The following is a 12,725-nucleotide window of genomic DNA, read 5'->3' as shown; positions in this document are numbered from 1 at the left end:
ATCTGCACTTTGTTCACCCTGAGGGGCTATTTTATCTCTTTTGTCGGGGAAAATCTTGAGAGCTTGGAATTTTCTGACCTACTCTGCCATCTTCCCAGAATCCTCTCTTAGCCATATTTTTTAAAAAGCTGGAAAAGTGAGAAGATTCTACTTTGGTTTGCTCTCAGAGTAGGAGAGCATATTTTCATCATGAGTCCTTTGGAATTGTCTTGGATCACTGTATCAATCAGAATAGCTAGATCTTTCACACTTGATCATCATCACAACATTGCTGTAACTGTGCGCCATGATCTCTCAGATCTTCTTTCTGAAACCACCTCCCTCATCATTCCTTAGAGCACAGTTGGACTCCATCACAATCACATACCGCAGTTTGTTCAGCCATTCCCCAGTTGATGGGGAAAATTCTTCGCCACCAGAAAAGAGCTGCTAGAAATATTTTTGTTCATGTAGGTTCTTTTCCTTTCTCTTTGATCTCATTGGGACATAAAGCTAGTAGTGGCATTGCTGGATCAAAGGGGATGCAGAGCGGTTTTTTTTCATGTATTAATTTATTTTGTTTTCAACATTCATTTCTTTTTTTTATTTATATTTTTAATTAGATTTTTTATTTTTAGTTTATAACACTCAGTTCTACATGTTCTTGAGTTTCAAATTTTCTTCCCTTCCCTCCTCTCCCGCCTCCCCCCCCCAAGATGGCATGTAGTCTGATACTGCATTAAACTTATTTACACAATACTCAAGTTGTAAAGAAGAATTATGACAAATAGAATGAATCATGAGAGAGAAGAAACAAAACCAAAAAAGAGGAAAAAAAAAAGAGTCAATAGTGTGCCTCAATCTGCATTCAGACTCCACAGTTCTCACCATTCATTTCCACAAGATTTTGATTTCCAAATTTTCTCCCCATCTCTCCCCTCCCCTTACCCCAAAATGGCATGCATTCTGATTACAACTTCCCCCAATCTGCTGCCCTCCCTTCTATCACCACCCCCCCTTCTTTTATCCCCTTCCCTTCTATTTTCTTGTAGGACAAGATAGATTTCTATACACCATTGCTTATTGTATATCTTATTTCCCAGTTGCATGTAAAAATAATTTTTAACATTCGTTTTTAAAACTTTTGAGTTCCACATTTCTCTCCCTTCCTTCCTCCCCACCTACCCTCATTGGGAAGGCAAGAGATTCGATATAGGTTATACATGTGTAATCATGCAAAACACTTCCATAATAGGTTGTGAAACACGAACTATATTTCCCTCCATCCTATCCCACCCCTCATTTATTCTGTTCTCTCCTTTGACCCTATCCCTCCTCAAAAGTGTTTGCTTCTGATTACCTCCTCCCCCAATCTGCCCTCCATTCCATCATCTCTCCCTCTCTTATACCCTGCCCCCCTGCTTTCTTGTAGGGTAAGATAGATTTTCATACTCAATTGAATATTTCCTCCTTAAGCCAAATCCGATGAGAGTAAGGTTCACTTATTCCCTCTCACCTCCCCCACCTTCTCCTCCATTGTAAAAGCTTTTTCTTGCCTCTTTTATGTGAGATAATTTACCTCATTCTGCCTCTCTTTCTCCTTCTCCTCATACATTCTCTCTCACCCCTTAATTTTATTATTTTATTTTTTAAATATCCTCTTTTCATATTCAACTCACCCTGTGCCCTCTGTGTGTGTGTGTGTGTGTGTGTGTGTGTGTGTGTGTGTGTGTGTGTGTCTGTATTCCCTCCAACTACCCTAAATGCTGAGAAAGGTCTCATGAGTTATAAATATCATCTTTCCATGTAGGAAGGTAAACAGTTCAACTTTAATAAGTCCTTTATGATTTTTCTTTCCTGTTTGCCTTTTTATGCTTCTCTTGATTCTTGTATTTGAAAGTCAGATTTTCTATTCAGCTCTGGTCTTTTCATCAAGAATGCTTGACAGTCCTCTATTCATTTCATTGAATGTCCATTTTTCCCCCTGAAGGATTATACTCAGTTTTGCTGGGTAGGTGATTCTTGGTTTTAATCCTAGCTCTATTGACCTCCGGAATATTATATTCCAAGCCCTCTGATCCCTTAATGTAGAAGCTGCTAAATCTTGTGTTATCCTGATTGTGTTTCCACAATACTTGAATTGTTTCTTTCTGGCTACTTGGCAATATTTTCTCCTTGACCTGGGAACTCTGGAATTTGGCTACAATATTCCTAGGAGTTTTCCTTTTGGGATCTCTTTCTTTCAGGAGGTGATCAGTGGATTCTTTCCATTTCTACTTTACCCTCTGGTTCTAGAATCACAGGGCAGTTTTCCTTGATAATTTCTTGAAAGATGATGCCTAAGCTCTTTTTTTGATCATGGCTTTCAGGTAGTCCAATAATTTTAAAATTCTCTCTCCTGGATCTATTTTCCAGGCCAATTGTTTTTCCAGTGAGATATTTCATATTGTCTTCTATTTTTTCATTCTTTTGGTTTTGTTTTATGATTTCATACTTTCTCATAGAATCATTAGCTTCCATTTTTTCCATTCTAATTTTTAAAGAATTATTTTCTTCACTGAGCTTTTGGACTTCCTTTTCCATTTGGCTAATTCTGCTTTTTAAGGCATCCTTCTCCTCATTGGCTTTTTGGAGCTCTTTTGCCATTTGGGTTAGTCTATTTTTTAAGGTGTTATTTTCTTCAGTATTTTTTTGGGTCTCCTTTACCAAGCTGTTGACCCATTTTTCATGATTTTCTTGCGTTTTGCTAATTTCTCTTTCCAGTTTTTCCTCTACTTCTCTTACTTGATTTTCAAAATACTTTTTGAGTTTTTCCACGTCCTGAGACCAATTCATAATTTTCTTGGAGGCTTTGGATGTAGGAGATTTTACTTTGTTGTCTTCTTCCGGTTGTATGTTTTGATCTTCTTTGTCACCAAAGTAAGATTCTATAGTCTGAGTTTTTTTCCACTGTTTGCTCATTTTCTCAGCCAATTACTTGACTTTTGAACTTTGTCAAGGTAGGACGCTGCTTCCAGTGTGGAAGGTGCACTGTCCCAAGCTTCAGGGATTTTGTGCAACTGTTTTCAGAGATACTTGTAGGGATCTGTAAATTTTCAGTTCTTCCAAGGTGGTATGATCAAAGGAGAGGTGTTTACTCCTCTCCTGGCCTGTGCTCTGTTCTGTGAGTGACCACAAGTACTCTTTTCTGCCTTGGAACTGTGAGGAGGATTCCCTCTCCACCACCACCACAAGCTCTGCCATGCCAGCTGTCCTCCTTGCCCCAGGACTGTGACCCACATTTAAACAGGGAAAAGCAAGAGAATCCTGCCTCAGCACCAGGAAAGAGATCCCTGCAATCCCCCTCTGATCAACCATTTGATCCCCCCACCATCTGTGGGCTGAGAGCTCCAGAAGCAGCTGCTACTGATGCCACCACCACTGCCACCACGCTGGGGGCTGAGGCCAGACTAGCTCCTCTCTCACCCAGGTCCAACAGACCTTTCCTACTGACTTTATAAGTTGTCTTTGGCATTTATGGGTTGAGAAGGCTGGAAACCACCACAGCTGCTAATGATTCAGTCCCCTGAGGCCTGCTTTGAGTTTGCCAGGGCTGGTCTGTGCTTGCACGCTTTTTACTGGTCTGTGCTCCTCTTCTAGCCTGGTGCAACAGACCTTTCCTGTTGACCTTCCATGTTGTCTTGGGCTGGAAATTAGTTTAATTCTGTCATTTTGTGGGAATTTGTTTAGGGTCATTTTTATAGGTATTTGGAGGGGTTTGGGGGAGATCTCAAGCAAGTCCCTGCTTTTATTCTGCCATCTTGGCTCAATCCTTGGTATGTAGAGTTTTAGAGCCCTTTGGATCTAGTTCCAAATTGTTCTCCTGAATGGTTGGACCAGTATACTACTCCACCAGCAGTTTATTAATGCACTCATTTTTCTCTCATCTCTTCCAGCATTTGTCATTTCTGATGGGTATGAGGTGATACTTTAGAGTTGGTTTAATTTGCATTTCTCTAATCAATAGTGATTTAAAAAGGGGGGGGGAGCGAAGAGAAGAGGCAGAGACTGACCTGAGCTCTCCCAAATTCCCCTCCAAACAACTTTAAATGATGCCGCAAAATGAATTCTGAAGCAGCAGAATCCACGAAAGGATGGGCTGAAACAATTTTCCAGCCCAAGACAACTTAGAAGGTCAGCAGGAAAGGTCTGTTACACCAGGGTGATAGTGGAGCACAATCTCATGTTGGCCATGCCACAGCAAAATAGCATCAGGCCTTGGGGGCAACTGAATCAGCAGCAGCAGCAGCTTCCAGAGCTCTCAGTCAATTGTCAAAAGAGAATTACAGGGGTCCCTTTGCTGGCACTGGGTGCAGGACTCTGTTGCATTGCCCATATGCAGATCTGAGTCACTGTCCTGGATCACAGTCACAAAGCAAGGAGGAGCACTAGCACATCAGAGCTTGTGGCCATAGGGAAAGAGGGACCCTGGTCACAGTTCCAGAGCAGAAAAGAGTGCCTGTGGTTCTTCACAGACCAGAACACAGACAAAGGGAGTAGTAAACACACCTCACGTTAGAGCTTATCACCCTAGAAGAACTAAAAACTTACAGACCCCCCAGAACTAGCTCTGAAAACATCTGTACCCAAAATAAAAAAAGACTGAAGCTTGGAACAGTTCTCCCTCTACCCAGGAGCAGAGGCCAACTTTAACATAAAGTTAAAAGTCAAGAAATAGGCTGGAAAAATGAGCAAACAACAATAACAAAAAGAACTTGACCATAGAAAGTTACTATGGTGACAGAGAAGATCAAAACACAAATTCAGAAAATGATGTAAAGTTAAAACTGCTTACATCCAAAGTCTCAAAGAAAAATATGAATTGTGAATGCGAAATGGAAAGAATTCCTGGGAGTGCTCAAAAAGGATTTTAAAAATCAAATAAAAGAGGTAGAGGAAAAATTAGGGAAAGAAATGAGAATAATGTAAGAAAATAATGAAAAAAGAGCCAACAGCTTGGTAAAGGGAGCATGAAAAAAAACCAAAAACACTGAAGAAAATAACAACTTAAAAAAAAAAAACCTAAATAGGCCAAATGATGAAAGGGGCATAAAAATTCATTCAAGAGAAGAACTCCTTGAAAAACAGAATTGGCCAAATGGAGGCACAGCAGTTCACTAAAGAAGATAATTCCTTAAAACTTAAAATTGAGCAAGTGGAAGCTAATGACTCCATGCAACATCAAGAAACAATAAAACAAAAAAATCTAAAGAATGAAAAAAGAAAAGACAATGTGAACTATCTCATTGGAAAAAAAAAACTGGCCTGTAAAATAGATCCAGGAGAGATAATTTTAAAATTATTAGACTACCCATGATGAAAAAAAAAGAGCCTAGACATCATCTTTTGAAAAAATTATCAAGGAAAACTGCTTTGAGATTCTAGAACCAGAGGGTAAAATAGAAATTGAAAGAATCCACTGACCTCCTGAAAGAGATCTCAAAATTAAAACTTCCAGGAATAATTATAACCAAATTCCAGAGCTCCCAGGTCAAGGACAAAATAATGCAAGCAGCCAGAAAGAAACAATTCAAATATCACGGAGCCACAGTCAGGACTCAAAATTTATCAGGCTCCATATTAAAGGATCAGAGAGCTTGGAATATGATATTCCACAGGGCAAAAGAGCTAGTATTACAACCAAAAATCACCTGCCAGCAAAACTGAGTATAATCTTGCAGGAGAAAAAGATAGATATTCAATGAAATAGAGGACTTTCAAGCATTCCTGATGAAAAACCAGAGTTGAATAGAAAATTTGACTTTCAAATTCAAGACTTAAGAGAAGCATAAAAAGGTAAGTAGGAAAGAGAAATCATAAAGGATTCAGTAAGGTTAAACTATTTACATTCATACATGGGAAGATATGTGTAACTCCTAAGAACTTTATCATTATTAGGGCAATTAGAAGAAAAATATATATAGAAAGATATGGGTATGAATCAAATATGATAGGATGATTTCTAAAAAAAAAATAAATAAAATTAAGGGATGAGAAATAGGAACTCACTGGGAAAAGGGGAAAAGGAGAGGCAGAATGAGGTAACTTATCTCACATAAAAGAGGCACAAGAGCTTTTACAGTGGAGGGGAAAATGGGGAAGGGGGTGGTGGTGGGCAATGCTTGAACCTTGCTGTCATTGGAATTGACTCAAAGAGGAAATAACATTCATATTCAGTTGGAAATCTGTCTTAACCTACAGGAAAGTAGGAGGGGAAGGGGATAAGAAAACAGATAGTGCACTGAAAGAAGGGAGGGCAGATTTGAGGAGGTGGTAGTCAGAAGGAAAACATTTTTGAGTAGGGACAGGGTGAAGGGAGAGAGAGTAGGACTAATGGGTAGGGAATAAGATGGAGAGAAATACACAGTAATCATAACTATGAAAAAATCTTTTTTTTTTAGCAAGTTTCTCTGATAAAGGCCTCATCTCTCAAATATCTAGAGAACTAGGTCAAATTTATTAAAAATAAGAGCCATTCCCCAATTGATGAATGATCAAAGGACATGAAGAGGCAGTTTTCAGATGAAGTAATCAAAACTATCTGCAGTTGTATGAAAAAACGCTCTAAATTACTATTAATTAGAGAAATGCAAATTAAAGTAACTTTGAGGTATCATCCTATACCTATCTAATTGGCTAATAAGACAAAAGGAAAACGACAAATGTTGGAAGGGATGTGGGAAAATTGACACTTATTCACTGTCAGTGGACTTGTGAACCATTTTGGAGAGCAATTTGAAACTATGGCCAAAGGGACATAAAACCCTTTGACCCAGCAGTACCACTACTAGGTCTATATCCTAAAGAAATTTAGAAAAAAAAAGGAAAAGGACCTGTATGTACACAAATATATATAGCAGCTCTTTTGGTGGTGGCCAAAAAAATTGTAAATTGAAGGGATGTCCATCAGGGAATGTGGCTGAACAAGTTGTATGGTATGAATGTGATGAATACTATTGTAGTGTAAAAAATAATGAGCAGGATGCTCTTAGAAAAACCTGGAAAGATTTACATAAACTGATGCAAAGTAAAATTAGTGGAACCAGGTTGAACATTGTACACAGTAGCAGGAATATTGTAAGATGGTCAGCTGTGAATGACTTACCTATTCTCAGCAATAAAGTGGTCCAGGACAATTCCAAAGGACTTATGATGGAAAATGTTATCCATCTCCAGAGAAAGAACTGATGGAGTCTGAATGCAGACAGAAGCATAATTTTTGAACTTTATTTTTCTTGGGGTTCTTTTTTTTTTGGTCTGTGTTTTCTTTCACAGCCTAATGCACATGCGTAACCTATATCAGATTTCTTCCCTTCTCTGTGAGGGTGGGAGAGGACAGAGGGAAGAAAAGAATTTGAAACTCACAATTTTAAAAAATGAATGTTAAAGATTATTTTTACAATGTTTTAAATTTACAGTATTACAGTAAAATTACAGTATTAAATATATTTTTAAATGACTTAGTGACTCAGAGCATTTTTTATGTGACTGTAAGATAACTTTGATTTCTTCTAAAAACTGCCTTTTTATATCCTTTGACCATTTTTCATTTGGGGAATGGCTCTTATTTTTATAAATTTGACTCAGTCCCATATTCAGTATATATTTGAGAAATGAGGCTTTTATCAGAGAAACTTGGCTGTAAAATTTTTTGATATTACTTCACTCTCAATGGTATCTTTTAACATAATGTAGTTTCCCTGATTATCTATTTAATTAGCTCTTTTTGCTTTGTGTCTGATATCATAATTGTACCCCTGCTTTTTTTACTTCATCTGAAGCATATTAGATTCTGCTCCAGCCCTTTATTTGAACTCTGTATGTGTCTTTCTTTTTGAGTGTGTCTCTTGTAGACAACATGTTGTTGGATTCTCATTTCTAATCCATTCTGTTAACTTCTGTTTTACAGATGAGCTCATCTCATTCACATTCACAGTTATGATTACTAACTCTGCATTTCCCTCCATCCTGTTTTCTTCTGTTTCTTCCTCTCTGTCTCTTTTTATCCTGTCCCTCCTCAAAAGTCTATTTTGCTTCCCACCACTGCCTCCCTTAATCTGCCTTCCCTTTTATCATTCCCTCCCCCTTCTTTATTTCCCTCCTATTTTCTGGTTGGGTAAGTTACATGTCTCTACATAATTGAGTGTGTAGATATATTCACTCTTTGAACCAATCCCAATAAAAGACAAGTTCAGGTATCGACCACTGCCCCCTTCCTTTTCCCCTTCATTATAACAGCTCTTCCTTGCATGCTTCTTTCATGTGAGAAAATTTCCTCCATTCTACCTCTCCCAGTGCATCCCCTTTTCTCATTCCTTTCTTTTCTTTTCTTTTTTTTTAGATCATTCCAATATAAGCAACTCACACCCATACCCTCTCTCTATGTAAACTTTTAACTTCCCTAATAATGATAAATTCCTTAGTTGTTGACATGTATCATCTTCCCATATAAGAATGTAAATAGTTGGACTTTGAGTCCCTTCTGATTACTTTCATGTTTACTTTTTTTTTTTTTTGGCCTTTCTTAAGTCTTGTGTTTGAATGTCATATTTTCTTTTTAGCCCTGGTCTTTTCACCAGGAATGAATGCTTGAAAGTCCTCTATTTCATTAAATATCCATTCTCTGCCCTGCCCCGCCCCCCACCAAGAGATGACATTTACTTTTTCTGGGTAGGTGATTCTTGGTTGTAACCGTAGCTCCTTTGCCTTCCAGAATATCATATTCCTTTAATGCAAAAGTCACTAAATCTTTTGTGATTCTGATTGTTGGCTCTGCAATATTTGAATTGTTTCTTTCTTGCTGCATGAAATACTTTCTCTTTGATCTGGTAACTCCAGAATTTGTCTGTAATATTGTTGTAAGTTTTCACTTTGGGATCTCTTTCATGAGGTGATCAGTGAATTCTTGACATTTCTATTTCTTTTTTTTTTTTTTTTTTTTGGGGTGAGGGGAAGACAGGGCACTGGGGTTACTTGCCTAAGGTCACACAGCTAGTAAGTGTGTCAAGTGTCTGAGGCCAGATTTGAACTCAGGTCCTCCTGACTCCAGGGCCAATGCTCTATCCACTGCACCACCTAGCCGTCCCTTGACATTCCTGTTTCACCCCCTGGATCTCAGATATCAGGGTAGTTTTCCTTGATAATTTCTTGAATGTGATTTTAGGCTTTTTCTTTGATCACGGCTTTTGGATAGTCCAACACTTCTTTTTATTTTTTAAAAAAATTTATTTAGTATTTTATTTTTCCCCAAATACATGTAAAAACAAATTTTTAAACGTTTTTAAAACTCTGAGTTCCAAATTCTCTCCCTTCCTCCCACCCCACTCCTCTTGCTGAGAAGGCAAGCAATGCGATATAGGTTATACAGGTGCAGTCGTGCCAAGCATATTTCCATATTAGTCATCTTGTGCAAGAAAACATAAACAAAAAAAAAAACAACCTCAAGAAAAATAAAGTAAAGAAAGTGTACTCTATTCTGTATTTGGACCCCATCAGTCCCTTCTCAGGGGATGGACAGCGCCTTCCATCCGAAATCCTTCAGAGCTGTTGTGGATCACTGTGTTGCTGAGAAGAGCTCAGTCATTCACAGCTGATCATTTTGCCTCGTACACAACACATTTCACTTGGTGTCAGCTTGTGTTCAGTCTTTCTTAAAGCATCCTGCTCATCATTTCTTATAGCACAAAGAGTATTCCATCAGTTACATAGCACAATTTGTTCAGCCACTCCCAAATCGATGGGCATAAGGTGTTATTTTCTTCAGTATTTTTTGTGACTTTCACCAAGTTGTTGAGTCTTTTTTTCATAATTTTCTTGCATCACTCTCATTTCCCAATTTTTCCTCTTCCATTCTTATTGCTTCCTTTAACTCTTTTAGGAATTCTTGTTGGAATTGGGTCCAATTAGCATTTTTCTTTGAGCCTTTAAATTTAAAAATCAAGGGAACATGGAAATAGTAACTCATCACTACAGGGCCAGTTTTCAGATAAGACATATGGGTTGCTAGAGATGTACAATTGTGAAAACAACAACAAACAAACGAATCTCCATGCATCAATCTTTCAATCTGACTACATTTCTACTCAGTATAACCTAAGTTCTTGGTTAAGGGTCTCTTCGAAGCAGGGAGAGGTGGTTCAGCTTCCTAGCCACATAGGGCTAGGTTCAAACAATGCAATAAGGTTTTATCCCAATTCCCACAGTTGAATAAACTTTTCTCAAAAGACAGAATTTCGACTAGACCCATAACTGAATAGAACTGAAACTGAGCTAGCTCCAGAATTAAGTTACAAGATGGAGTCAGTGTGGTTCATCCAATTCCCATAATTAACCATTTGCTGTCCTAATCCCCTCAATTCCCTCGTGTGTGTGTGTGTGTGTGTGTGTGTGTGTGTGTGTGTGTGTGTCTGTGTGTACACATTCACATGCACATACACATTACTACAGACATACATTTGAGTTCTCCTTAGAGGTCAGTGGGTGATCCTATTTGCCATTCAGTTCTCTAAAAAATTTTGTGACTGGCCATTCATTGAAATCAATTGATGACACATAATTTTTACAGGACTTCTCCTTCACCCTCTTCTTTAAGTGTCTCTTCTTTACAACAATATTATCAACAACTAGCAAAGCCCAAGCATTCAGGCCGTCGCTCCAAGCAAGCACGGATGAAGATTGCAAAAATGAGAAGAGCTTATAAGAAGGAACAGGAGAAAAATATGGAAGTAAGTCCAAAGCGCAGAATGGTCAGAAAAATGTTTAATCTTCCTGTAGATACAGTTCCCAGGAAATTCTACTCATTTTCTTAACCATTAGCTTTATTCAGAAGCATTTATATGGTGAGTATTTTTGACAGTATTAAAGCTATTTTCATCTTGGTAAAAATATTTTTTAAAAACTGTTAAAATGCTATTTGCTATTCTAAAAAGCATCCATTATTTAACTCTGCAAATAGAAATTCTTTCATTGAGAATAGAGTTATTCTGATATGCTGCTACTATGAAGTCCATTTATGACAGTCTAGTATTAGCAGGAAAAGAATATCTTTTTAACTGAAAAGCAGTGTCCTGGCTCTGCCTCAACATTTTTAGCTGAAAACTATTATACTTATATATTGACACTTGTGATTCAGCATATCTCTGTTCATATTCTTCCCAAGATGCAAGTAACTTCCATTTGAATTTATTTCAGGGCTACAGTAAATATCACAGTAACAATAAAAAGCATTTCTTACTTTTATTTCTAATTTTAACCAGGAACCAAATACGCAAAAAACAAATGAAAAAAATCAGCACCGTATTGTTATTATTACTCCATCTTATGAAATTTTGGGAATTAACTCGCCTCCTTCAGATGATGAGTTGGAGCAAGAAGCAAAGGAATTATTTACTTGGACCAAAGATCTATGTCTTGATAACTCATAGTTAATTAACAAAATAATCCATACCCTTAAATATATAAATGATTAATAGAAGTATTAACAAATACAGGTATGTAGATTTTGTTCCGAACCCAAGATAAGTGGTAAGTTTTCTAAGCAGTACTTTGATGTGCTATAAACAGAAATGCTCCTGTCCATCAAAATTTGAATAAAAATAAATACTCTAATGGATGTGGTAAAATGCTGCATCGTTTTATATGATTAATGATAAGTGACTCCATTCTTGGAATCTTAATCAGTTTTGTTGTTCTGTCATCGTCTTTAAATACCTAAACATTTCTTGGTTTGCATAAAGAATAGAATTCACAGAATATACAACTTGTACTCCAGTTAGCCTCCAAAATATTTTCTATTTCATGTTTTGCCAAATATTGCAACAGTAGGAATAATATGACCTGCAAGATCATTACTGAGAATGTTTACTCTTACATATTCTCTTTGGATATTTTTCAAATATAAAATTGAAAACTGTTTTGAACAAATAATCTACTTAATGTTTTAAACTTTTAAACTCAGTTACCTAACTTAGGGAACTGTTGACAATGACAAAAACTTGTCTGCGATTCTAATCTAGTGTAAAATAGCTGTTTTTCCCAGTGGCTGGCATTAATGAAACAAAAATAATTCTATGATAATCATTTCTGAAACAACAGACTTAATTTCCATTGTGATGAACATTTAAAATGTATGAATTTGATGAGCAGTTTTGGTGAAAAGAACCTGGTTGCATAGCCACATAAGAGAATTTCATCTACTCCTAAGAATATTCTGATAATAATACTGCTGTTAAATGGTATTCTTTCCATGGAAATACACTATGGGAATTTAGTACAGACATTTCACAGTCCCTTTGTATCCACAAAGTGATTTACTATCCCATGGATTTTAGAACTGTATTAGACAAAAGTTGAGCTTGGGAGATTTTGAAATTTTTATCTCTTTGTCTTTATCTCCTTATCACAAGTTACTTCATTAAACTGAGAAGTATCCCCATCATCCAAACCAACGGCAGATAATAGTCAGATGCAGTGATAAAGTCCAGAGACATGATCGTTAAACTGCAATAATTAAACCTCATTTGCCATTCAATTCAGTAAGCAGTTATTAAGTGCCAAGCATTATTGGTTTTATCATAATATCTCTCAAAACCACACCCTTCTCTTCACTCACATCGCTGCTACCCTAGTTTAGGCCCTCTTACTGGAATATCAGAATAGTCTTCTAGTTGGTCTCCCAGCTTTCCTCCTTTCCCCCTTTCCAATTCATC

General features: G+C 37.2%; 1 protein-coding gene across 1 annotated transcript in view; it reads left to right on the top strand.

Annotated features, from left to right (window-relative positions):
• The window catches only part of C2HXorf58 (chromosome 2 CXorf58 homolog), a 66,332-nt gene extending 54,698 nt beyond the window's left edge, over nt 1-11,634 (top strand). The window contains exons 8-9 of the mRNA XM_036744659.1: nt 10,583-10,742; nt 11,274-11,634. Of these exons, the coding sequence (XP_036600554.1) occupies nt 10,583-10,742; nt 11,274-11,441 (328 nt within the window). The 3' untranslated portion in view covers nt 11,442-11,634. The remainder of the gene's footprint in view (nt 1-10,582; nt 10,743-11,273) is intronic.
• The last annotated feature ends 1,091 nt before the right edge of the window (nt 11,635-12,725 follow it).

The sequence above is a fragment of the Trichosurus vulpecula genome, chromosome 2 (genome assembly GCF_011100635.1).
Source record: "Trichosurus vulpecula isolate mTriVul1 chromosome 2, mTriVul1.pri, whole genome shotgun sequence".
Taxonomy (NCBI): Eukaryota; Metazoa; Chordata; class Mammalia; order Diprotodontia; family Phalangeridae; genus Trichosurus; species Trichosurus vulpecula.
This window is presented reverse-complemented; position numbering and strand designations above follow the sequence as displayed.